General features: G+C 42.8%; 3 protein-coding genes across 3 annotated transcripts in view; all 3 read left to right on the forward strand.

Moving 5' to 3' along the window:
• The window catches only part of LOC115171939 (NLR family CARD domain-containing protein 3-like), a 1,137,260-nt gene that overhangs the window by 208,093 nt on the left and 901,241 nt on the right, over positions 1-27,926 (forward strand). The gene's annotated exons all lie outside the window — the stretch shown is intronic.
• LOC115171946 (stonustoxin subunit beta-like) lies at positions 1,411-15,964 on the forward strand (the record flags this gene model as incomplete). The annotated part of the gene is made up of 2 exons (XM_029729208.1): positions 1,411-1,426; positions 15,279-15,964. Coding segments are annotated over 2 exons (678 nt in total), but the record flags the coding sequence as incomplete, so codon positions are not given.
• Positions 18,714-19,907, forward strand: LOC115171942 (stonustoxin subunit beta-like). Its single transcript, XM_029729204.1, has 2 exons — positions 18,714-18,760; positions 19,231-19,907. The coding sequence occupies exons 1-2, from the start codon at positions 18,739-18,741 to the stop codon at positions 19,809-19,811; spliced, it is 603 nt and encodes a 200-aa protein (XP_029585064.1). The 5' UTR covers positions 18,714-18,738; the 3' UTR covers positions 19,812-19,907.

The following is a 27,926-nucleotide window of genomic DNA, read 5'->3' on the forward strand; positions in this document are numbered from 1 at the left end:
GAATGGTCAGGCAGGCTAGAGGTCAGGACATGCAGAATGGTCAGGCAGGCTAGAGGTCAGGACATGCAGAATGGTCAGGCATGTTAGAGATCAGGGCAGGCAGAATGGTCAGGCAGGCTAGAGGTCAGGACATGCAGAATGGTCAGGCAGACTCGAGGTCAGGACATGCAGAATGGTCAGGCAGGCTAGAGGTCAGGACATGCAGAATGGTCAGGCAGGTGGGTACAGAGTCCAGAAAACAGTCAAGGGACAAAAAACGTGAGGACTAGATAATAGAATAGAAGCAGGAGTCGGGAAAAACGCTGGTTGACTTGATAAACATACAAGATGAACTGGTACAGAGAGACTGGAAACAGGGATATATACACCAGGGAAACACAGGGATATATATACACCAGGGAAACACAGGGATATATACACACCAGGGAAACAAGCGACACCTGGAGGGGGTGGAGACAATCACAAGACAGGTGAAACAGATCAGGGTGTGACATGAATATGTTGAAAAATACACTGCCACTATTTTCACCACCAAAGAATAGCAGTGTGATTTTAATATGATTTGACTCTTTGCAGGCTGTCAGGCTGTCTAGTCACAGAGGAAGGCTGTGATTCTCTGGTCTCAGCTCTGAGGTCAAACCCCTCACACCTGAGAGAGCTGGACCTGAGCTACAATCACCCAGGAGACTCAGGAGTCAGACTGCTCTCTGCTGGACTGGAGGATCCACACTGCAGACTGGAGAAACTCAAGTATGTAGAGGGTTTATGTCAATGTTCATATCAGACATGTTTGACTTATCAGGCTAGTTAAGACAAACATTCTTAACACCACTTGGACAAAGTTATATGCTGACTGTGTGTGTGTGTGTGTGTGTGTGTGTGTGTGTGTGTCTGTGTCCTGTGTGTGTGTCCTGTGTGTGTGTGTCCATTGTGAAACACACACTAGACTCACACATACGGGACACAGACACACACACGATACACTGGACACACAAACACAGGACGGACACACACTGGACACACAAACTGGACACATACTGGACCCACACTAGACACAAACACTGTGTGTGTGTGTGTGTGTGTGTGTGTGTGTGTGTGTGTGTGTGTGTGTGTGTGTGTGTGTGTGTGTGTGTGTGTGTGTGTCCATCCTCTATGTGTGTGTGTCCATTGTGAAACACACACTAGACTCACACATACTGGACACACACAGACACCCTGGACACATACACAGACACCCTGGACACACACAGACACACTGGACATACACAGGACACACACACACACACACACGCACACACTGGACCCACACTGGACACGAACACTGTGTGAGTTCAGGTGTATCCCTCAATGACTGTCTGTTCTTCTGCTTACCGCTACAGTGTGGAACATGGTGGAGAGAACACAATGAAACCTGGGCTTAGAAAATGTGAGTGTTGACTGCTGTGAAGTATATGACTAAGAATAAGTCTTAATTCAAGTTAAGTCAAAGTCAAAGACCACCATCATTACTTACTTTGTCATATTAAATATCAGCTGTAGTTCTACAGAAGCAGAAGTCAGGGACACCAAAGTTTACAAAGAGTTGCTTTGAGTGTGTGTGTGTGTGTGTGTGTGTGTGTGTGTGTGTGTGTGTGTGTGTGTGTGTGTGTGTGTGTGTGTGTGTGTGTGTAATTAATGTGAATAAGTGTGTTTTATATTACCATACAGTATAACATATGATCATTCAACAAGTCTTGTGGGAGAAGGAAAAACGTGCTGAAGGAAGGAAAGACATAGATACATTAACTAGGAGAAAATCTCCTTTTCTCCTAAAGATAACAAGGTTAAGTAAAGATAACAAGGACGTTGGGGATCATGTAAGGGCCAGGCGGCCTAATTACAGAGCCATGACAAAGTACAGTTAGGTAAATGAAATTATGTTAAACATACACTGCCTAGGGTACATCTGGAAAAGTACATGAAATGAGGTAACTGATTAAGTACATATGAACCTGGTGAACTCAGAAAGAAACACACGTGAAAGGAAGATGGGACAGGCAACCGAGAGCATGCATGTGATGCATGCATTAATTTTATGTTCACGTGAGGAAGGTTTGGCCACCATTATGTTAGAAATAAGAGCAGATATGGGCGTTATCCTCAGATGTGGGCGTTATCCATAGGATTGAAAGATAATGGTGGCAGAAAGGAAAAAGGGTTTTTCTTCATTTACATAAAGGATGGACCTATGTATTGTATGTGGATAAAAAGCAGAGCTGGGGCTGGGGAAAGGCAGTTGCTCCGCGGACCAGCTCGGCTTTGTTACTTTGTATTAAAGTCTATATTGAATTTACAAGTTCTTGTAAAGAGTGTTACTTTTAAGACCATTTTCCACGACATACTTTGGCGAGCTTGCCAGGAGACGCCAGGGACCTCAGACAACGGCGTTTTTGGTTGGTGACGGTTTTTCTGGAGCAGTCTCGCAAACGGGTGGCCGCCCAACTATAATAAGGTAAGCTTGTTCTTACAGTAGTTGAAATGTTTGTGTAGATTGCTTCAGAGACTCAGTCTCAACGAAGGAAACGCCACGTAGGTCTCTCTTCTAAAAGAACTCCTGAAAAATTCTGCAACATTGAAAGAACTTTTGAATTCAATAGAACTGCATGCATGCATGAATGGGGAATTGTTAAATGTGATATGTGTACATTTTGTTGGGATTACATGCGCAGTGGATAGTGGACCGGCTTGTGGGGGTGTCTAGCGGGGAGGGTTTGCGCCTGCGCTGATTGGACCATTCTAACGGGCCCACATGTGTGGTTTTGCTGGGAGGGCTTGTCCCGTCTGATTCTGCTTGGCCGAGTTCGACTGTTTCAGGACCTGTTTTGGGATGTGCGTTAACACAGCCCAATCAACCTGATCAGGCGGTTCGTGCTGGGTGTGTGATTCGGGTTGGTCCTTTCTCGAGACCATAGGATCTGGGAACCTTGTGTGGCCCAAGAGGTGTGTGCGTTTGCTCTCTTTCGGCTGGACTGCCTGACCTGGCGTGGGGCTGCTGTTGCTGTGTGCGTGTGGTCAAAACAAATAGATAAGTAGATAGAAATCCTGCATAATCGCGCCTAGGAGAAAATTAGAGGGCTTGATTAGGTAGGCTGTTCACGATATCGCTCGCGGAACGAGGATCTGTATGCAGTGAACAGATAGGGCACGGGAGAGATTCGATCGAGATAAACGAATGATAACCGTGGGGAAATTAGCCAAAGGGGCTACATAGATAGAAATCCTACACAATCGCGCCTAGGAGAAAATAGAGGGCTTGATTGGGTGGGCTGCTCACGATATCGCTCGAGGAACGAGGATCTGTATGCAGTGAGCAGGAAGGGCACGGGAGAGATCCGGTCTAGGTAGACGTACGGAAACCGTGAAAAAGTTAGTCCTACAGATAATAACGCTCCGCCTTGCTAACGGCGCCGGAAGATCTGTGGGGTCCACCGCGTAGCTGCTCTGAGGAACGGAGGACAGTACGGGGGGGAACAAACAGTGTGAAGGGAAACTGACTCGATTAAGCAGAAATTCCGACATACTACAAAAATCCTAAGAATACAAAGTTATCCTGTGTTGAGGAAGTGTATCAGGAATAGACTGAGGTATATAGGTTGCTTTAGGTAAAGCAGGGTGTGAATGAACGAATGTGAATAAAGATTGTATGAATGCGAATAAAAAAGTGTTTGAATGAGTTAAGGTTTCTCTAGGTTAAGGAAGAATATCAGAACAAGCCAGAAGCAGAGAGCAAGGAGGAGAAATAACGGGTGTGTGTGCGCTATTTTGGGACAGGGGAGGAACTGTGAAACTCCGCTGTGTAGCCGCTCGATATAAATAGGGAGAGTAGGGTTAAAACTCTCCTGGGGAAAAGGGAGTAAAACCAATAGATAACAGATAAGGAGAGCCATAGGTAAAGATAAAACATCGATATAATACAGTATATTAAATTTATAGAACTAGGAAAGAAAGGACACAATAAAAAGACAGTAAACACATACACATAGCACACACGGTGCGCAGGGAGGAAAGGAAACACACACAAATAAAGACATAAACTAAAACGGGAAGTAAAAAGTAAAGACAGGTCAAGCCAGAATTAAATAAGATAGCACACGGAACCGCAATAAATGTTTGGCACTCACAAGACGGATAACGCAGCACAGTGTAAACACAAGTAAAAATAAAGCACTTTAGAATTGCTGGGTCCCTAGGAGGTCGCAGCCTAGGAAGGGAGAATCAGTATATGATAACAAAGAGAAACAGAGAGAGGACCAGGACAGACCGAATAAGACAGGAACAGAATAATAAGAAGGCATCGGAAAATAGTAAAGCACATAGAATAAGATAAAAGAGGATAGATATTATAAAGGATAGAATTGGAAGAAAGTTAAATACAGGAAATTAAAACTAAAAGCAAAGATGCCCATCAAAATGAAGGGGACACCGGTAGAGATCTTGGGGGCCAGGCACCCTTTGAGTAAAAATGAAATAAAAGAAACATCTGAGAAATGGGAAAAGCGTACTAGAAAATATAAAACCAAATGGCCTGCAGAGGGGACATTGGATGTCTCTGTGTGTGAGGAAATGGAGACCTTAATAAAAAACTACAAACCGAATGACAATAAGCAGAAAAGAAAGAACAAACGAGAAAGAGAGAATGAAATATTGAAAATGTTTAAAGAAGAAGGAATGGGTCTGTTAAATAGCATGAGAACGGCAAGAGAAATGCTGAAGAAAGATCACAAGAAAAATGAGGAAAAGGGTGTGTGGGAGAATAAGCCACCACCTTATTCCCATGGGCAGTATCCCATGGTAACCGGACAGATGGAAATAAGAGGTAGGGTAGAAGTGACAGAGGAGGAGGAGGAAGAGACCTGCACACCTAGAGCAGTGGGCGCACTCCCTCACCCAGCAGGGAAAGGTCCAACAAAAACAAAGAGACACACAAAAAGCGAAGAAGAAGGTTTCAATTGCTATGGGGGTTTGATAAAAACCCTGAAAGCAATGGAAACAGAAATGGGAAAAAAGGAAACATCGAAACAACACACAACAGAAGGAAGAAAAGAAAAAGACAAGAGAGAAGAGAAGTCACAGAAACACCCAAAAACTCCTGAAGGATCCGATGGAAGCAGCAATTGTGGGGAAGAATCTGAGGATGAGGGAAAAAGTAATAGATTTGATATAGATCTATTAGAAAGGAAGAACCGCCTATTAACACAAAAAATACAAGAAGAATATGAGCGAGCAAAGGAAGAATATGCAAGGGAGCAGGAAAGGCAAGATGAGGCAACAGCTCGCAACCTACAGGAAAGCCTGAGACGAGACTCCACTGAAACAGATCACATGGTGCTCAGAGACAGGACAAAGATAAAAGCAAAAAGCTATAGTCTAGATCCATATAACCAATGCCCAGTCCTGATAAAAGGAAATCAGGGGCACTACATACCATGGGCTACGCAGGACCTGGAAGGTTTGGTCGCCCGGCTGCCGGACATCCATGAGGGGGCTGGGAAGTGGATCAGAACCTTTGAAGAATTTACAATGGGGAAATTACTGGCGGTGGGCGACATAAGGGCATTACTGGCAAGGGTAACAAGCGTGCAGAGAATGGGAGAAATCCTGCAGGAGGGAGGAATCAACGGCACAGGGTGGGAGGTGTCAAGTGATGGACTGATGTTTGACAGGTACAGGCCTGCCATCTGGAGGGCCCTAAGGGCAGCATACCCAACAAAAGTGGACCCTAAGGCATTGAGGGGAGAGGCCATTGGAGCTACAGAAAGCCCAGCTGCGTACCTACATGAACGACTGAAAAAATGGAGAATGGAAACAGAACAGGATCCGGAGGAAAATGAATTGATGACAACGATGTTCCGGAACTCAGTGGTGGAAGCCATGCCCCAGCCAGTAAGGAACAGGCTGGAGGATGTGGTGGGACTTACCTCAAAACCATACAAAGAATTCTGTGACTATGTGGTTCACGCTGTGGAGAAACATAGAAGGGAGGAACAGAAACAAGCTGAGCAAGGGAAAGACATCCAGAGAAGACTGGCCCAGTTGCAGCTGGAAGAATTGACCAAAGGAAAGAAAAAGATCCAGGCCTCAGTAACCACTTCTGTGCCCGAGATAGGAACAATGGCTGCTGTTTCCCCAGGAGGGCCGCAACAGTTGGCCCCTGACCGGACCCAAGTGCTCGTCCCACTGCCAGTAGCAAATGTGTACACACAGCCCCCAATTTGGACTAGGGAGCACACTGGTGGGAACAGACAACAAAGAAATGCACAGGGGGATCAGAAGAGAGGAATCAGGACCCCGCGGGGGCCGCCTGGTGTATGTTGGGGTTGCTACCAACACGGACACACCAGACGTGAATGCCCCGTAAACCCCTGGCAGGATCGCACTGGGGATAATACGCACAATAGGCGTACACCAGCGAACAACAGCTCCGGTGGCTGGCAGCCACCTGCTGGGGGAAACCAGAATCCCTGGGGCCCTACTGGCGGATGGCGGGGTGACCGAAACCCACCTCCAGGCCCTGTGAACCCATGGTCAGGACCCAATCAGACATACTAGGGATGCCCAGAGAATCCTAAAGGGGAGGGTCAGCTTACAATTTTAACCACAGGAGCTGACCAAGAGCCTATGCTGCAGGTTCAAATAGAGAATAGAGACGTACCCATGTTAATAGATACTGGAGCCACTTACACATGTGTAAGTCCAAATTATGCCTCTCATCTCCCCATGTCTGGTAAATATGCCAAAACAATGGGATTCTCGGGAAAAGCGCAGCTAAATCCAATGACCGCTCCAGTTCGTCTTACTGCCAACGGTAAATCAGCAACAATCCCAATACTGGTATCAGATCAAACACCGGTTAATCTGTTAGGAAGAGATGCCCTATGCCAAATGGGTGTACAAATTAAGTGCTCCCCCGGCGGGGTGATAATAGAAAAAATAGGACTACAATTACCAGTGGTAAACACAGAGGCCACAGCCAACGTATATTGGTTAGGAGGAATTGAAACAGATGTGGATAGGACAGTAAGAAGATGGGGTAAATTTATTCAGGCCCAGATACCCGGAGCAGTTAGAGCAGGGTCTGAATATCACTGCACAATGCAATTTGACCCTCATCAGGATCCATTGCTAGAACGACTCTGGGTCTTGGGGGCACATGGCAGGAAAGCACCAATTATGTCCCAATGTATAATCATTGGAAAACAGGGAGCAGCAATGGACGTGATGGACGGAGATGATTCTGAGTTTGTGCTGAAATGGTTCAATGTCTCGGACTCTATCCCTCACATCACATTGCTGGTGAATCAAGGTTTCACATCAAAGGAGATGGGACCCATGATGAGGGAAGCTAAGAAGACAGAGTGGGATAAAACGGATAATCCATTAATTTTCCACTCCAAAAATAAAGAATTCATCAAGATAGTAACCACTACAATAATGATTGGCGATCCTAGGGAGATAGAGGTCCGTGCAGACCAACAAGTAATGTTAGGTGAAGGGATAGGGCTAATTTGCGAGCTTAGAGAAGAAATGGAGAAAATCATACCACCTGAAGTATGGTCACAACATGATACCGACGTGGGGCTTGTCAAATCAGCAAGCCCGATCAACATAAAAGTCAAACCAGACGCCAAACCCCCTTGGAAAGCCCAGTATCCTATGAAGCCCGAAGCTGAGGAGGGAATAAGATCAACAATTGAGGGACTAATCAGGGCAGGAGTATTAATTGAGATGCCAAGCGTCTGTAATACCCCTTTGCTACCTGTACTTAAAGCCGATGGTAAAAAATGGAGACTGGTACACGACTTAAGGGCAATTAATGACATAGCACAAGATTGTCCAGCAGAAGTTCCCAATCCTCACACGCTGTTGACTAATGTTCCCCCAGATGCCAAATACTTCACCGTGATTGACCTGTGTGGAGCATTTTTTAGTGTCCCCCTGGCGGAGGAATGCAGGCACTTGTTTGCATTTCGGTATAGGGGTAAGACCCTGTCTTACTCACGCCTCCCCCAGGGATTTAGGCACAGCCCGCATTTATTCAATCAGATATTGAGAGCAGATTTAGAAGAATTAATGCTTGACGGAACTTTGATCCAATATGTAGATGACCTGTTAATCTGCGCCTCTACAATAGAACAGTGCCACTCTGACTCTCTAAAAGTCCTGCAGAGGTTAGCGGATGGAGGACACAAGGTCTCTAAAGCAAAATTACAGTACTGTCAACCCCAGGTTGAGTACTTAGGTAGAACAATAGCCCATGGAACCAAAGCAATAGCCCCAGGACAGCTAGAGGGAATTAGCAAAGCACCGTTGCCCCGAACGGTAGCTCAAATGATGACCTTCTTAGGAATGACAGGATTTAGTTCTGATTGGATAGAGGAGTATGTAGTCAAAACAGCTCCTCTGAGAGAAATAATGAAGGAAGCAGGACAGCTTAATCTAAGAGCGCCTCTGGAGTGGAACGCCGATGCTATCATTGCGTTTGAAACACTTAAAAAGGAAATGCAAACAGCACCAGCCCTAGCAGCTCCCGACTACACTAAACCATTTTTATTGTACGTAGCAAATAGGTGTGACAACTATGCGGCCGCTATTCTTATGCAGGAAACATGTAGCGGTAGAAAGAAACAGCCTATTGCCTACTACAGTTCTAAGTTAGATCCAGTAGCCCAAGGCTACCCACCCTGCTATCAGGGATTAGCAGCCTTACATTATGCATATGATAAGGCCTCGACTATCACCATGGGATATCCGGTGATTATCAGTACCCATCATAAAATAGTGGAGCTGATAGAACAGGGAAGATTTGTGTTAACTAACGCTAGAACTTTGGACTATATGACGTTACTCACATACCCGGACGTATCCATAAAAAGATGCAACACTGTCAATCCAGCTGACAGAATTCCATTTGACTTTGAAGGACAAGCACACGACTGTGTGGCTGAAGCCTTAACATTTACCAAACTGCGCCCCGATTTGGAGTCCATTCCCTTAATGGACCGTGAGGGACATAACCTGGAGAACTACTTTGTAGATGGTTCTTGTTATAAGGACTACACCGGTAATCATGCGGGGTTTGCAGTAGTTAAGGAACAAGGTAGAACCTTTACCGAGGTAATATTAGAATATTGCCCTCAACCATGTTCGGCTCAGTTGGCTGAACTGCAAGCATTAACGGCTGCTTGTGTACTAGGAAAGGGAAAGACAGTTAACATCTACACCGATTCGGCTTATGCACATGGGGTGTGTCACCTGTTTGGTGCAGTATGGAAACAGAGAGGGTTTAAAAAGAGTGATGGAACTCCTATACAACACCATGCACAAATCATCAAGCTAATGACAGCTTTAATGTATCCTAGAAGACTGGCCATAATCAAATGTCAAGCACACAAAAAAGGTAATGATTTTGTTATCAGGGGTAATAATGCAGCTGATGAGGCTGCTAAGAAAGCTTCTAGATGTACTGTCCCTATTCTCACGGCACCGTTGCTAGATGTAATTGGTATTGCGCCGCTCACGACTCCCGATGAGTTGATTCAAATTCAGGCTCGTGCTACAATTACCGAAAAAAATACCTGGGTACAGAGGGGAGCCTCTGTTGATAGACATGGGGTATGGAGAACACATGATGGAGCCATACTTGCCACAACCACATTATTGGGTTTGCTTATTAATGATGCACATGATCTAGATCATTGTGCAAGGGGGGAGGTGGTAAGACAAATCAAAAAACAAGGTTTTTGGTCTCCGTATCTACAGGCAACAGTAGATTACGTCTTGTCAAAATGTGAAATATGTGCGAAAAACAACATACGTAAAGGTATAACCACGCCCATAGGTCACATACCAGTCCCAGAAGGACCATTTCGACACATTGTGATGGACTATGTAGACATGATAAAACCTGCTTATGGTAAAAGGTACATGTTAGTCATCATAGACAGGTTTAGCAGATGGATAGAAGCAATACCGTCGGCTGATCAAGGAGCAAACACAGTGATAAAATTCTTATCAAAAGAAGTAATACCCAGGTTTGGTATTCCATCAGAAATCAGTTCAGACAATGGCGCGGCGTTCATACAAAAAGTAGTAAAAACCATAATACAGAAGCTAAGGATGAAACAAAGACTAGGATGTGTGTATCATCCCCAATCGCAAGGAATCGTAGAGAAAGCCAACGGCTCGCTGAAAAACAAAATAATAAAGATTTGCTCATCCACGGGGCTTAATTGGGTAGATGCTTTGCCGCTTGCACTAATGAGCAGTCGCATGGAAACTAACAGAAACACGCACTTGTCACCGCATGAAATGCTTACGGGTCGACCCATGCCTGTGCCATCACTAGGGGGACTGTACAAAGGTCCCTCGTTAGACATACTAGAAACAGAACTAAAATCATATGTAAAGCATCTAACCAAGATACATGAAGCTATATATTCACAGGAGAAAAAGAAGGAACCGGAGCAGAGACCAGAAGGGCCACGACAGGTGATACCAGGGGACCTGGTCTACATTCGGGTGTTCCGGAGAAAGTGGGATCAGCCAAGGAGAGAAGGACCCTACGAGGTGGCCGAAGCCACGTCAACAGCCGTCCAGGTGAAAGGAAGCAAGACGTGGTATCATCTCAACCACTGCACCAGGGTCCCGACAGACAGAAGGAAACAACCGGATAAGAATGAGGACCCAGAGGATGCTGATACATCAAACGGGGGCACGACAGGAGAAGGAACAGCGGAAGAGAACGAGGCTTCGGAAGGAAGCCAGGAAGATAACAAGCCAGGCGAAAGCCAAGAGACGGCTGACACACCACCAACTGCCCTTAGAAGGAGTAAACGGAGAGACAGGGCAGGAGAAGAAACCGGCCAATCAACAATACTCAAGCCGGTGGGACCAGAGACTCCAAGGGGGAGGGAAAGCGATATGCCTGATACTCCTGGTGATATGCCTACTATGGCAGATAGCTATAACGAAAGCCCACTACAATGGGACCCAGAAATACACCACGAAGAATGGAAATGGCTTTTCCCTGGACCTGATGCACACCCAGACGGGGAGCCAGGTGGACCAGAGGAGGGAGATCCCCAAACCAAAGAAAGAACCACACAAGTGGCAGGAGGAGAAGCCTCCCAAAGGAGAGAAGAAGGAGATGACCCAAGGACCGAAGAGCAAAAGGCTTTTCCCACCATTGACTTTTCAGCACTCACTCGGTCCCCCTGATAAACAATTGAACAGGAAAAAAAGAGAAGAACCTGACAGACAACCAGGCGGGAAGAACAGGGTCAGAATTACAGTCCCACCTCAGATAATAACGGAAGCAGGGGAACAGAAAACAGTCGCATTGTACAGGATAAAACCTCTACCTGAAGTCGCCTACTGTGGATGGACTCATCATCAGACCAAGGGAGAAGTCATCTGGGATCCCAAAGGATGTGACCTGACAGTAATTAAAGAAGAAAACGAATGGGTGCTCAGCATAAAGAACATTGAACCAGTTGAAGGAGAAGAATTTATAGTTGAACTGACACATACAGGACTGGTCGGTGGAAGCACTACAACCACCATGAAAGTTGAATTCACACCAGCACCCGATCCCCAAGTACTTACAACAGCTAGAACCACGACGACTGTGACAGCAGCTGTAAACACCACAGTGGTCACGACTGGAGTAACATCTACTACTCTGGGTGAGAAATCCACTACACCTACCACAACACCGGTGATTACACCTACAGTGAAACCCACGACGAGACCAGAAACATCAGAATCAGGAGGGTTTTTCACAGACATTTGGAACTTGTTGACAAAGCCCAACAGTTCACCTCAAGAGAATGATATGGACGAGACAGTGGGTGGGGTAGAATCAGAACCACCCAAGGACAGAACATTGGAAGAAGCGGTAAAGAATGACTGGTATAAATGGGCAAGGTATACAGCAGATAGACATAAGATGGACAATTGTATATTATGCAGCAAATCACCCTTGTCTGAAATGTTAATAGTACCAGAACCGGCAACATTTGACAGTTGTGCTAAATGGAAAAACAATAATTGTAATCAAGGGAAGTACCATATTCCTTTATGTGACATTGAGTGCAGAATGGCTTTGGGCAGTTCTAAAGGTAAAACTATGTTACAAACGACCGTATTGGCTAACAAGGAATGTGCTACATACGACATTAGGACTGAGTTAACTAAACCTCAGATTGACAAAAGTACCGTGGTCAAAGGAAAATATGAATGTTTCTATAATTATGGTATTGGTGGAATTAATGTGGGAAACACAACGGTACAGTGTGACACCATCTGGGTGTTAGAAATTGCGGGTATTCGAAAATTTGATGAGAACGGACTAATGACAAATAGGAAGGGGTCGTGCGGCAACATCACTCAGGTTGCACCATCTCTGACCATGTTAAAGAACCAAGATAGAGGCATTGCGGATAGTTTTTGGATGTGTGGAAAAAACAAACTTCTGAATGTTCTTCCTGAAGGATGGATTGGGTTGTGTGCGTTAGTTAGAGCAGTCCAACAAGTTGACATTATTAAAATACCCCAGGTGGAACACGTTAAAACTAGGACTAAGAGAGAATATGAATCGGATCCTAAAGTATACCTTGACACAATTGGACAACCTAGGGGTGTGCCCACTGAGTTTAAAGCCAGGGACGAGGTTAAATCTGGGTTTGAATCTATATTTTTGTGGGTCACACCCAACAAGAACTTAGAATGGATTAATTATATATATTATAATCAACAAAGATTTATTAATTATACAGACTCTGCGTTGACAGCTTTAGGAGAACAGGTAAAGGCCACAAGCCAGATGACATGGCAGAACAGGGAAGCTCTTAACTGGCTCTTGGCGGAGAAGGGGGGAGTTTGTGTAATGTATGGAGATGCGTGTTGTACTTTTATCCCCAATAACACTGCCCCTAATGGAACATTTTCCCTAGCTATGAATAAACTCAAAGGGTTAAGAGCAGAAGTAAAAGCGAATGCTGGGTTTGATTCCCATGTCTGGGATTGGTTAGACCTGGCCTTAGGAAAGTGGGGCGCTATGTTCACCAGGATGGCCATCATGGTGGGTGCGGGCCTGGTGGCGTTAGGCGTTGTATTCTGCTGTGTATTACCTTTAGTTAAATCACTTGTGGTCAAGACTGCTGTTAAACAGATGTCAGTACATGGAGTAACCCCTAAACCAAAGAGGAGGCAAAGAAAGAAGTTTAAGGATTATGTATTGGATCCACCTATTGTAATTAATCCTGTCCCAGATAATCCTGGACACTATACCAATAAGTATGGGAACCCTTGCAATGCTGTTGGAGGTCCCCTTGATTGCCCTTTTGGTAACCCTAACTGTCTCCATGAGGTAATCCTTGGAGGAGGTTATAGGTGCCATGATTGGCGACCTGGTGGTTTTCCGGTGTATAGAACAAACCCCGATTCAGGTGAATTAGTGATTGTTCATGTACACAAAAAATGTCCAAAACCTAGGCGTTGCAAGTGGTGCTCCCAAGACGACAATAATGAACATTACCATCATCCCGACCCTCTCTTTTGTGCAATGTGCCAAAGGGGGGATTGCCCTATTTGTGCAGATGAGGAGTGTGCCCCTAGGACATAACTCCTAGTATGATTCTGAACAGGCCTTAAATATATGTTGTCTTTTATGTTTGTTCTATGGGTTTCATACATATATAAATGTATGCTTTTCTTTAATTATAAGTTAGTTTTGCCTTCCTAAAATGATGAACATGTATTATACGTTAGGTAACAGAGGGTGTTTCCGGTTACAAGTGTCTACGGACCATGTCCTTAATCTTCTAGCAGTTATGAGTAATAAGTGCTCAGTATATGTTAGAGAGGTGTCCGCGAGGGAGGATCGTGTTAGAATGTCTCATTTTGGAATGATGTTGTGTAACCTTTATTTTTGATTATTTGGGCCATGTTCAGATTCTTATACTGTGCATATTCATATATTATACATATGTTATTCGTATATTACCAATATATTCATGTATTACCTTTTAATCATTCTTAGCATGTTTATTATTGTTCTTTGTATTTTTCCAGTATTCTATATATATCCTATATATATATTCTACGTATATTCTACATATCTGAGACAACCTCAGGCAAGGCTTTGTACTACATGCTCATGCTTCATCATAGTTTATTCATGTGTCATGTGTATCCTCATGGTATATTGATTGTCACGTATATATTCTCATTATCGTTGTAATTTGACTGGATCTTTTACTCCTATCTTTGTTATTGGATTGGAGATGTTTGGTCCAGTGTACAAGTATGTTTTATCTTTTCACATTGCGTTCTACACCCTTAATATTGATGGATTATTATTATTATTATTAATTTGTTGTTATCCATTTCCCATCTTTCACTTCTCTAAGGATGTTTTTGTTTTGTTTTGTGTGGGACTAATTAGTCCCAGAGGAGGGATTTATGTGGGAGAAGGAAAAACGTGCTGAAGGAAGGAAAGACATAGATACATTAACTAGGAGAAAATCTCCTTTTCTCCTAAAGATAACAAGGTTAAGTAAAGATAACAAGGACGTTGGGGATCATGTAAGGGCCAGGCGGCCTAATTACAGAGCCATGACAAAGTACAGTTAGGTAAATGAAATTATGTTAAACATACACTGCCTAGGGTACATCTGGAAAAGTACATGAAATGAGGTAACTGATTAAGTACATATGAACCTGGTGAACTCAGAAAGAAACACACGTGAAAGGAAGATGGGACAGGCAACCGAGAGCATGCATGTGATGCATGCATTAATTTTATGTTCACGTGAGGAAGGTTTGGCCACCATTATGTTAGAAATAAGAGCAGATATGGGCGTTATCCTCAGATGTGGGCGTTATCCATAGGATTGAAAGATAATGGTGGCAGAAAGGAAAAAGGGTTTTTCTTCATTTACATAAAGGATGGACCTATGTATTGTATGTGGATAAAAAGCAGAGCTGGGGCTGGGGAAAGGCAGTTGCTCCGCGGACCAGCTCGGCTTTGTTACTTTGTATTAAAGTCTATATTGAATTTACAAGTTCTTGTAAAGAGTGTTACTTTTAAGACCATTTTCCACGACAGTCTCAAGTTACCTTAACTTCTCCTTTTGATACCTAGAAACATCTACATTAAATGAATTAGTGAAAAGTGAGTTAACATTCCAATGTGAATGATGATGATTTCTAATATTGTGTCTGGTTTCATCCATCAGATGCCTGTGATCTCACACTGGACCCAAACACAATATACAGACAGCTCTCTCTGTCTGAGGGTAACAAAAAGGTGACACATATGGGAAGGAGCCATCCATATCCTGATCACCCAGAGAGATTTGAGAACTGTGGAGAGGTGCTGTGTAGAGAGAGTCTGACTGGGCGCTGTTACTGGGAGGTAGAGTGGAGTGGGAGAGGGGAGGCAGAGTGGAGTGGGAGAAGGGTTGACATAGGAGTGGCATATAAAGGAATCAGCAGGAGAGAAGGGAGAGAGGACTGTTGGCTTGGATACAATGACAAATCCTGGATTCTGCGCTGCTCTAACAAAAGTTACTCTGCCAGGCACAATAATAATTCCACTACCATAGACGTCCCCTCCTCCAGCTCCCACAGAGTAGGAGTGTATCTGGACTGGCCAGCCGGCACTCTGTCCTTCTATAGAGCCTCCTCTGACACACTGACCCACCTGTACACATTCCACACCACATTCACTGAGCCCCTCTATCCAGGGTTTCATCTTTGGGGTTGTAGCGCCTCAGTGTCCCTGTGTCAGGTGGATCTGAGTAACAATCACCTGAAGGATTCAGGAGTGAAGCTGCTCTCTGCTGGACTGGGGAATCCCCACTGTAAACTGGAGACTCTGAGGTCAGTATTCCTGTAGTTGGTCAACAAGTGATAACTGTTCACCAGATCCACATGTGTTTACCAGGCAAACATAGTCCACATCATATGTGTTTGGACAGTGAAGCTTACAGTTTTAAATTTGGTGCTATGCTCCAGCATTTTGGATTTGAGATAGAATGTTTCATATCAGGCAACAGTACAGAATGTCACCTTTTATATGAGGGTATTTTCATACATATCTGTTTTACCGTTTAGAAATGAAAGCACTTTATGTATGTATTTCTCCCATTTGAAGAAGTCTAAATTACTTGGACAAATTCACTTATATTGTATTGAAGTAGTCATCAGTTTAGTATTTGGTCCCATATTCCATGCCTGTAGTGATTACATCAGGCTTGTGACTCTACTAACTTGTTAAATGCATTTGCAGTTTGTCTTGGTTTTGTTTTAAATTATGTTTTTCCTAATAGAAACTGAATGGTGAATAATGTCCTGTCATTTTGGAGTCACTTCACTTGTATTGTCAGTAAGAATAGAAGATGTTTCTGAACACTTCTACATTCATGTGGATGCTACCATGATTATGAATAATCATGAATGAATCGTGAAGAATGAGGAATGAGAAAGTTACAGAGCCACAAAGATCAGACCCCCTCTGTTGGTAATGGTGAGAGGTTAGCATGTTTTGTTGTAGCCTCTGTTATTGGTAATGGTGAGAGCTTAGCATGTTTTGTTGTAGCCTCTGTTATTGGTAATGGTGAGAGGTTAGCATGTTTTGTTGTAGCCTCTGTTATTGGTAATGGTGAGAGGTAGCATGTTTTGTTGTAGCCTCTGTTATTGGTAATGGTGAGAGGTAGCATGTTTTGTTGTAGCCTCTGTTATTGGTAATGGTGAGAGGTTAGCATGTTCTGTTGTAGCCTCTGTAACTGCGTCATTCATAACTCAGGGTTAGAGACTAACAGGATTACCAGTACTGAGTCAATGTGCAGGGGTACCAGGTAGTTGAGGTAATAATGAGACTATAAGGAGTACCAGTACTGAGTCAATGTGCAGGGGTACCAGGTAGTTGAGGTAATAATGAGACTATAAGGAGTACCAGTACTGAGTCAATGTGCAGGGGTACCAGGTAGTTGAGGTAATAATGAGACTATAAGGAGTACCAGTACTGAGTCAATGTGCAGGGGTACCAGGTAGTTGAGGTAATAATGAGACTGTAAGGAGTACCAGTACTGAGTCAATGTGCAGGGGTACCAGGTAGTTGAGGTAATAATGAGACTATAAGGAGTACCAGTACTGAGTCAATGTGCAGGGGTACCAGGTAGTTGAGGTAATAATGAGACTATAAGGAGTACCAGTACTGAGTCAATGTGCAGGGTACCAGGTAGTTGAGGTAATAATGAGACTATAAGGAGTACCAGTACTGAGTCAATGTGCAGGGTACCAGGTAGTTGAGGTAATAATGAGGCTATAAGGAGTACCAGTACTGAGTCAATGTGCAGGGGTACCAGGTAGTTGAGGTAATAATGAGGCTATAAGGAGTACCAGTACTGAGTCAATGTGCAGGGGTACCAGGTAGTTGAGGTAGTTGAGGTAATAATGAGACTATAAGGAGTACCAGTACTGAGTCAATGTGCAGGGGTACCAGGTAGTTGAGGTAATAATGAGGCTATAAGGAGTACCAGTACTGAGTCAATGTGCAGGGGTACCAGGTAGTTGAGGTAATAATGAGGCTATAAGGAGAACCAGTACTGAGTCAATGTGCAGGGGTACCAGGTAGTTGAGGTAATAATGAGACTATAAGGAGTACCAGTACTGAGTCAATGTGCAGGGGTACCAGGTAGTTGAGGTAATAATGAGACTATAAGGAGTACCAGTACTGAGTCAATGTGCAGGGGTACCAGGTAGTTGAGGTAGTTGAGGTAATAATGAGACTATAAGGAGTACCAGTACTGAGTCAATGTGCAGGGTACCAGGTAGTTGAGGTAATAATGAGGCTATAAGGAGTACCAGTACTGAGTCAATGTGCAGGGGTACCAGGTAGTTGAGGTAATAATGAGACTATAAGGAGTACCAGTACTGAGTCAATGTGCAGGGGTACCAGGTAGTTGAGGTAATAATGAGACTATAAGGAGTACCAGTACTGAGTCAATGTGCAGGGGTACCAGGTAGTTGAGGTAATAATGAGACTATAAGGAGTACCAGTACTGAGTCATGATCGTGGTAGCATCCACGTCAATGTAGAAGTGTTCAGAAACATCTTCTATTCTTACTGACAATACAAGTGAAGTGACTCCAAAATGACAGGACATTATTCACCATTCAGTTTCTATTAGGAAAAACACAATCCAAAACACAACCAAGACAAACTGCAAATGCATTCAACAAGTTTGTAGAGTCACAAGCTTGATGTTATCACTGCAGGCATGGAATATGGGACCAAATACTAAACTTATGACTACTTTAATACTATATAAGTGAATTTGTCCAAATAATTATGACTTGTTCAAATGGGAGAACTATATACATAAAGTGCTTTCATTTCTTAATAGTAAAACAGATATGATATGTATGAATACCCTGAAATAAAAGGTGACATTCTGTACTGTCGCCTATTATGAAACATGTATGTAGGGTTTATGGCTTTGGTTTATGTTCATATAATGTTCATATATTCATCTTGGACTTCTCAGGCTAGTTAAGACAAACATTCTTACCACCACTTGGACAAAGGTGTGTGTGTGTGTGTGTGTGTGTGTGTGAGTTCAGGTGTATCACTCAATGACTGTCTGTTCTTCTGCTTACCGCTACAGTGTGGAACATGGTGGAGAGAACACAATGAAACCTGGGCTTAGAAAATGTGAGTGTTGACTGCTGTGAAGAATATGACTAAGAATAAGTCTTAATTCAAGTTAAGTCAAAGTCAAAGACCACCATCATTACTTACTTGGTCATATTAAATATCAGCTTTAGTTCTACAGAAGCAGAACTCAGGGACCCCAAAGTTTACAAAGAGTTGCTTTGACTGTGTGTGTGTTTGTGTGTGTGTGGTGTGTGTGTGTGTGTGTGTGTTCATGTATACAGGTGAGTGTGTGTGTGTGGCGCGCTCGTGTTAAGTGTGTGTGTGTGTGTGTGTGTAATTATTGTGAATAAGTGTGTTTTATATTACCATACAGTATAACATATGATCATTCAACAAGTCTCAAGTTACCTTAACTTCTCCTTTTGATACCTAGAAACATCTACATTAAATGAATTAGTGAAAAGTGAGTTAACATTCCAATGTGAATGATGATGATTTCTAATATTGTGTCTGGTTTCATCTATCAGATGCCTGTGATCTCACACTGGACCCAAACACAATATACAGATACCTCTCTCTGTCTGAGGGTAACAAAAAGGTGACACATATGGGAAGGAACCATCCATATCCTGATCACCAAGAGAGATTTGAGAACTGTGGAGAGGTGCTGTGTAGAGAGAGTCTGACTGGACGCTGTTACTGGGAGGTAGAGTGGAGTGGGAGAGGAGAGGAAGAGTGGAGTGGGGGAGATGCTGATATAGGAGTGGCATATAAAGGAATCAGCAGGAGAGAAGGGGGTGAGGACTGTTGGCTTGGATACAATGACAAATCCTGGATTCTGCGCTGCTCTAACAAAAGTTACTCTGCCAGGCACAATAATAATTCCACTACCATAGACGTCCCCTCCTCCAGCTCCCACAGAGTAGGAGTGTATCTGGACTGGTCAGCCGGCACTCTGTCCTTCTATAGAGCCTCCTCTGACACACTGACCCACCTGTACACATTCCACACCACATTCACTGAGCCCCTCTATCCAGGGTTTCATCTTTGGGGTTGTAGCGCCTCAGCATCCCTTTGTCAGGTGGTCTCTGTGTCAAACAGAACATGATGTTTCACTCTAATCAGGGTCATGTTCAGTAAGACACACTGGAGCAACAATGTAGAATATCTCTCTAGTCATGTTCAGTAAGACACACTGGAGCAACAATGTAGAATATCTCTCTAGTCATGTTCAGTAAGACACACTGGAACAACAATGTAGAATATCTCTCTAGCGTGTAAACCCCTCTATCCAGGGTGTTTGGTATGAACAATGTAGAATATCTCTCTAGTGTGTAAACATATGATTGTAAATATTCATGAATAAACACCATTGAAGTTGACAGACATTGTCATCTAGAGTCATTCATTAATATAATAAATCACCCCACTGTGTTGTTAAACTGGTTTCATTTACACATCACTGATCTGGTTGTTATTGGGTTTGTAAATATTGTAACGTCCCAGGTTCCCAGACAGGTTAATATAATTAATCACCCCACTGTGTTGTTAAACTGGTTTCATTTACACATCATTGATCTTGTTGTTATTGGGCTTCTTGGTGTTTGTAAATATTGCACAATGTTTATTTGTCAAATTCTTGACACAACAATCTTGTTTCTGTATGAACTCAATTCAACTGAATGAAATGATGTGACAGATGTGACTAATAAAGGATCATCAACCAGATGGAAGAAGAGAGGTGGAAATGTTTTAATACTGATCACAATATGACAGTACAGTAATAGATGGAAGAAGAGAGGTGGAAATGTTTTAATATTGATCACAATATGACAGTACAGTAATAGATGGAAGAGAGTTGGACATGTTTTAATATTGATTACAATATGACAGGACAGTAATAGATGGAAGAAGAGAGGTGGAAATGTTTTACTATTGATCACAATATGACAGTACAGTAATAGATGGAAGAAGAGAGGTGGAAATGTTTTAATATTGATCACAATATGACAGTACAAATCAATGAAATCAAATTGTATTGGTCACATACACATGGGTAGCAGATGTTAATGGTGTGATTGTTGTCTAATTGGGTGTACAGATCCTATCAATAGGCTTTTCTCCTTCCTTCCATTTACCATAGGGGTCAGGTGACCTGCACTGACCACTCCTGGGATTTTCTGATTAAGGTACTCGTCAACTATATCCAACAAGACTCCAGCTGTAACTGCTTTGGCAGGCGCCCTGCTCCGAAGATCAATACATGTTGCTTCTGACGTGGACAATTTAGCCAGATCCAGTGCTTCTTCTGTTCATCATCAACACAATTAACCAAAACAAGGAGGCTTCTAGATCGATAGAATCCACCTTTCCCACTGCTTTCTTCACTGTCCTCGATATTACAAATGGATTTCCCAAATGAATCTCCTCGTCCTAATGACCAGTAAAAACCTGCAAGTAACCCAATTTTAACGGTTTGTAGTCTCAATTAACATCTGGCACATAATGACACAATTACCAAAAAATAGCCTTCAAGTTCATCGATGTGTTTCTTTGCAGAAATTTTACTAACTGCTCTCCCAAGGCAACAGCCTCGGGAATGATTTCAAAGGGAGAGATAGGGACACCCCATCCTCTCCGAAAGGAGAAAATAAAAATGTTGTTAAATCTTAACTCTTGCATCTAGACGTTCCGCTAGCGGAACGCCTCGCCAAATATCCAATGGAAGGGCGGAAGGGGGAAACCTCAAAAATGCAATAATTTCAATTTTTCAAACATATGACTATTTTACACCATTTTAAAGACAAAACTCTCATTTATCTAACCACATTGTCTGATTTCAAAAAGGCTTTACAGTGAAAGCAAAACATTAGATTATGTTAGGAGAGTACATAGCCAAAAACAATCACACAGCCATTTTTCAAGCAAGCATATATGTCACATAAACCCAAACCACAGCTAAATGCAGCACTAACCTTTGATGATATTGATCAGATGACACTCCTAGGACATTATGTTATACAATACATGCATGTTTTGGTCAATCAAGTTCATATTTATATCAAAAAACAGCTTTTCACATTAGCATGTGATGTTCAGAACTAGCATTCCCACCCAAAACTTCCGGTGAATTTACTAAATTACTCATCATAAACAGTGACAAAATACATAACAATTATTTTAAGAATTATAGATACAGAACTCCTTTATGCAATCGCTATGTCAGATTTTAAAATAGCTTTTCGGCGAAAGCACATTTTGCAATATTCTGAGTACATAGCTCGGCCATCAAGGCTAGCTATTCAGACACCTGCCAACTTCGGGCTCACTAAACTCAGAATTACTATTAGAGAAATGGTATTACCTTTGCTGTTCTTCATCAGAATGCACTCCCAGGACTGCTACTTCCAGATGAAATGTTGATTTTGTTCCAAATAATCCATAGTTATGTCGAAATACCTCCGTTTTGTTTGTGCGTTCAGGTCACTACCCAAAGGGTAACGCGCGAGTGCATATCGAGACAGAAAATTCAAAATGTTCCTTTACCGTACTTAGAAGCATGTCAAACGCTGTTTAAAATACATTTTTATGGTATTTTTCTCATAAAATAGCGATAATATTCCAACTGGACAATAGTGTATTCATTCAAATAGGAAAAGTAAAAACAGCATTCTCGCGGGACCGCGCATCTCCAATCTCTGAGTCACCAGGCAGGCCAATGACAAACTGAGTTGCTATACTTTGCCCAGAGACAGAAGATGCCTCAATCCTCTTTCTGAATGCTTTAGAGAGCCAATGGAAGCCTTAGAAAGTGTCACGTAACAGCTCAGATACTGTAGTTTTGATAGAGAAGCAAAAGAAGGACTACAAATTCGCAGACAGGCCACTTCCTGCTTGGAATCTTCTCAGGTTTTTGCCTGCCATATGAGTTCTGTTATACTCACAGACACCATTCAAACAGTTTTAGAAACGTCAGAGTGTTTACTATCCAAATTTTCTAATAATATGCATATTCCCATTTCTGGGAAAGAGTAGTAACCAGTTTAAATTGGGTATGTTTTTTATCCGGCCGTGAAAATACTACCCCCTATCCCAGACAGGTTAATCAAATTAGAATTCTTACTTTCCAATGAACTTCCCATTTCCTTTCTTTCCCACTTTCTTTGTTACTTTCACTAGCTACATATCTGTTTACTTTAACTCAGACACCCTCTCAATCACAATCCACCAGTACATTTCTCTTCCACTCGAATACTTGTTTCCCTCTACAATCTCTCCATCTGATGTTACTTTACCAGGTGAACAAAATGTTTAAAATTATAGACAAAACAAAACATGATTACTTCTGATTGAAAAAAAATATATATATATTTCATCTTTATTTAACCAGGTAGGCTAGTTCTCATTTACAACTGCGACCTGGCCAAGATAAAGCAAAGCAGTATGACACAGACAACAACACAGAGTTACACATGGAGTAAACAATAAAAAAGCCAATAACACAATAAACAAGTCAATGACACAGCAGAAAAAAAAGTAAGTCTATATACAGTGTGTGCAAATGGCATGAGGAGGTAGGCAATAAATAGGCCATAGGAGCGAATAATTACAATTTAGCAGATTAACACTGGAGTGATAAATGAGCATATGATGATGTGCAAGTAGAGATACTGGTGTGCAAAAGAGCAGAAAAGTAAATAAAATAAAAACAGTATGGGGATGAGGTAGGTAGATTGGGTGGGCAATTTACAGAAGGACTATGTACAACTGCAGCGATCAGTTAGCTGCTCAGATAGCTGATGTTTAAAGTTGGTGAGGGAAATAAAAGTCTCCAACTTCAGCGATTTTTGCAATTCGTTCCAGTCACTGGCAGCAGAGAACTGGAAGGAAAGGTGGCCAAATGAGGTGTTGGCTTTGGGGATGATCAGTGAGATATACCTGCTGGAACGTGTGCTACGGGTGAGTGTTGTTATCGTGACCAGTGAACTGAGATAAGGCGGAGCTTTACCAAGCATAGACTTATAGATGACCTGGAGCCAGTGGGGCTGGCGACGAATATGTAGCGAGGGCCAGGGCGTACAGGTCGCAGTGGTGGGTGGTACAAGGTGATTTGGTAACAAAACGGATGGCACTGTGATAGACTGCATCCAGTTTGATGAGTAGAGTATTGGAAGCATCACCGAAGTCGAGGTTTGGTAGGATAGTCAGTTTTACGAGGGTAAGTTTGGCGGCGTGAGTGAAGGAGGCTTTGTTGCGAAATAGAAAGCTGATTCTAGATTTGATTTTGGATTGGAGATGTTTAATATGAGTCTGGAAGGAGAGTTTACAGTCTAACCAGACACCTAGGTATTTATAGTTGTCCACATATTCTAAGTCAGAACCGTCCAGGGTGGTAATGCTAGTCGAGCGGGTGGGTGCGGGCAGCGAACTGTTGAAAAGCATGCATTTGGTTTTACTACCGTTTAAGAGCAGTTGGAGGTCACGGAAGGAGTGTTGTATGACAATTGAAGCTCGTTTGGAGGTTAGTTAGCACAGTGTCCAAGGAAGGGCCAGAAGTATAAAGAATGGTGTCGTCTGCGTAGAGGTGGATCAGGGAATCACCCGCAGCCAGAGCGATATCATTGATATATACAGAGAAAAGAGTCAGCCCGAGAATTGAACCCTGTGGTACCCCCATAGAGACCGCCAGAGGTCCGGACAACATGCCCTCCGATTTGACACACTTAACTCTGTCTGCAAAGTAGTTGGTGAACGAGGCAAGGCAGTCATTAGAAAAACCAAGGCTGTTGAGTCTGCTGATAAGAATATGGTGATTGACAGAGTCGAAGGCCTTGGCCACGTCGATGAAGACGGCTGCACAGTACTGTCTTTTATCGATGGCGGTTATGATATCGTTTAGTACCTTGAGCGTGGCTGAGGTGCAACCGTGACCGACTCAGAAACCGGATTGCACAACGGAGAAGGTACGGTGGGATGTGATCTGTTTATTAACTTGGCTTTCGAAGACTTTAGATAGGCAGTGTAGGATAGATATAGGTCTGTAACAGTTTGGGTCTAGGGTGTCACCGCCTTTGAAGAGGGGGATGACCGCAGCAGCTTTCCAATCTTTAGGGATCTCGGACAATACGAAAGAGAGGTTGACAGGCTGGTAATAGGGGTTGCAACAATGGCGGCGGATAGTTTTAGAAAGAGAGGGTCCAGATTGTCTAGCCCAGCTGATTTGAGTCCAGGTTTTGCAGCTCTTTCAGAACATTTGCTATCTGGATTTGGGTGAAGGAGAAGCTGGGGAAGCTGGGGAGGCTTGGGTGACTAGCTGCGGGGGGGGGCTGTTGGCCGGGGTTGAAGTAGCCAGGAGGGAGGCATGGCCAGCCGTTGATAACTTCTTTTTGAAATTTTTGATTATCATGGATTTATCGGTGGTGACCGTGTTACCTAGCCTCAGTGCAGTGGGCAGCTGGGAGGAGGTGCTCTTGTTCTCCATGGACTTTACAGTGTCCCAAAACATTTTGGAGTTAGAGCTACAGGATGCAAATTTCTGCTTGAAAAAGCTAGCCTTTGCTTTCCTGACTGACTGCGTGTATTGGTTCCTGACTTCCCTCAACAGTTGCATATCGCCGGGACTATTCGATGCTATTGCAGTCCGCCACAGGATGTTTTTGTGCTGGTTAAGGGCAGTCAGGTCTGGAGTGAACCAAGGGCTATATCTGTTCCTAGTTCTGCATTTTTTGAACGGGGCATGCTTATCTAAGATGGTGAGGAAAGCACTTTAAACCTCTCTAGGGTATGTGGGACGAAATCGTCCCACCTACTCAACAGCCAGTGGAATCCCGTGGCGCGATATTCAAATACCTTAGAAATGCTATTACTTCAATTTCTCAAACATATGACTATTTTACACCATTTTAAAGAAAAGACTCTCGTTAATCTAACCACACTGTCCGATTTCAAAAAGGCTTTACAACGAAAGCAAAACATTAGATTATGTCAGCAGAGTACCCAGCCAGAAATAATCAGACACCCATTTTTCAAACTAGCATATAATGTCACATAAACCCAAACCACAGCTAAATGCAGCACTAACCTTTGATGATCTTCATCAGATGACAATCCTAGGACATTATGTTATACAATACATGCATGTTTTGTTCAATCAAGTTCATATTTATATCAAAAACCAGCTTTTTACATTAGTATGTGACTAGCATGTGACTAGCATTCCCACCGAACACTTCCGGTGAATTTACTAAATTACTCACGATAAACGTTCACAAAAAAGATAACAATTATTTTAAGAATTATAGATACAGAACTCCTTTATGCAATCGCTATGTCCGATTTTAAAATAGCTTTTCGGCAAAAGCACATTTTGCAATATTCTGAGTAGATAGCTCGCCATCACGGGCTAGCTATTTTGACACCCACCAAGTTTGGCAATTACCAAACTCAGATTTACTATAAGAAAAATTGGATTACCTTTGCTGTTCTTCGTCAGAATGCACTCCCAGGACTTCTACTTCAATAACAAATGTTGGTTTGGTTCCAAATAATCCATAGTTATATCCAAATAGCGGCGTTTTGTTCGTGCGTTCAAGACACTATCCGAAGGGTAAAGAAGGGTGACGCGCCCGACGCGTTTCGTGACAAAAAAATTCAAATGTTCCATTACCGTACTTCGAAGCATGTCAAACGCTGTTTAAAATCTATTTTTATGCTATTTTTCTCGTAAAAAAGCGATAATATTACGACCGGGAGTCGTTGTTTTTGTTCAAAGAGAAAGAAAGTAAACATGTTGTCTGCTCGTGCACGCGCCTCCAGTCTCATTGTCCTCAGATCGACCACTTACGAAATGTGCTAATGTTTTTCAGCCATGGGCTGCAAAGCCACCATTCATTGTTCTGGTGCCTTCTGAGAGCCTATGGGAGCGTTAGAAAATGTCACGTTATGCCAGAGATCCCTGTTTTGGTTAGAGATGATCAAGAAGGCCATGAAATGGTCAGAGAGAGCGCTTCCTGTTTGGAATCTTCGCAGGTTTTGGCCTGCCAAATTAGTTCTGTTATACTCATAGACATCATTCAAACAGTTTTAGAAACTTTAGGGTGTTTTCTATCCAAATCAAACAATTATATGCATATTCTAGTTACTGGGCAGGAGTAGTAACCAGATTAAATCGGGTACGTTTTTTATCCGGCCGTGTAAATACTGCCCCCTATCCCCAACAGGTTTTAATTAAGACTGTAAATCTAAAATGTCATTGGCAGCAGAGAACCCCCATAAAGGTATTATTAACAAATAAGGAATACTTATAAATCATAACAATTTTTATCAAAATACAGCTGTAGACAGAAGTCAAAGATCAAACATTAAAAATACAATTGATGTCTCTCCTGAGTTCTGCAAAATAGGAAAAGTCCAAGATGCTTTTAATATGCTTGCAATCAACCCCTAGTGATGTAACTGCCTACATCAACACCTTCTACTCATGAGACCCAAGCCCATGTACTGTATATACAGTTTTACAAACTTGCAGGAGACAACAGTTCCAGTGTTTTGTAAGGGCTGAGCAGTAATTTTCCACTCCCCAAGTTGCTTTATAGTGGTACGTCTGACTAGTCTCTTATCTCTTTCACTCCCCTGCAGAGTTTTGTGTCTATGAATCTCTTTTAGCCTTGAGGCGCTTTCTCACAGACAACCTGTTTTGTCTGCAATAACTCTCACATCTCTCAGACCATTTCTTATAAGAGGCAGAGACTAGAAAAGAATTGTGGAACAATATTAAACCTTATCATGTTTATATATATTGCTAATCTGTAGTCTATGACCCTATAAATGTAGTGGGGGAGGGGTCTTATAGCCTTTCCCCTTCTATTAATACAACATAAGAATAATCAATTATTATAATTCATCAAACATTTGGTGCAGCCCCTATCATGACCCCAAGTTGACCCCATCAAAGGCCATACAAATAAACGATGAGCCACACTTGACCCTATTCACGACTCAAGATATTTTAGCTGGCGAAGAGTTGACTTATGGTCACGGTGATTCAGACTGGGCATGGAGAACACAGGTGAGGAACCTTTTTTGTTGTTGTGAAGATGCTAGATAAAATTACCACCCATCTTGGAAGAGCAGGGATGATGAGCAATTCACTACCCTGTCATGCAATATGTTGTAATGCAGACAGTGTCTCCTACCTACCAAGATGTAATTGATGTCTAATTGT

The sequence above is a fragment of the Salmo trutta genome, chromosome 32, assembly GCF_901001165.1.
Source record: "Salmo trutta chromosome 32, fSalTru1.1, whole genome shotgun sequence".
Taxonomy (NCBI): Eukaryota; Metazoa; Chordata; class Actinopteri; order Salmoniformes; family Salmonidae; genus Salmo; species Salmo trutta.

What these genes read in the sequence shown, in the direction of transcription:
- LOC115171942 (XM_029729204.1), top strand. Translation starts at nt 18,739, where the DNA reads ATGAAACCTGGGCTTAGAAAAT. An exon ending in GAAACCTGGGCTTAGAAAAT is followed by an intron (nt 18,761 to 19,230) that starts GTGAGTGTTGAC and finishes TTCATCTATCAG; the next exon opens with ATGCCTGTGATCTCACACTG.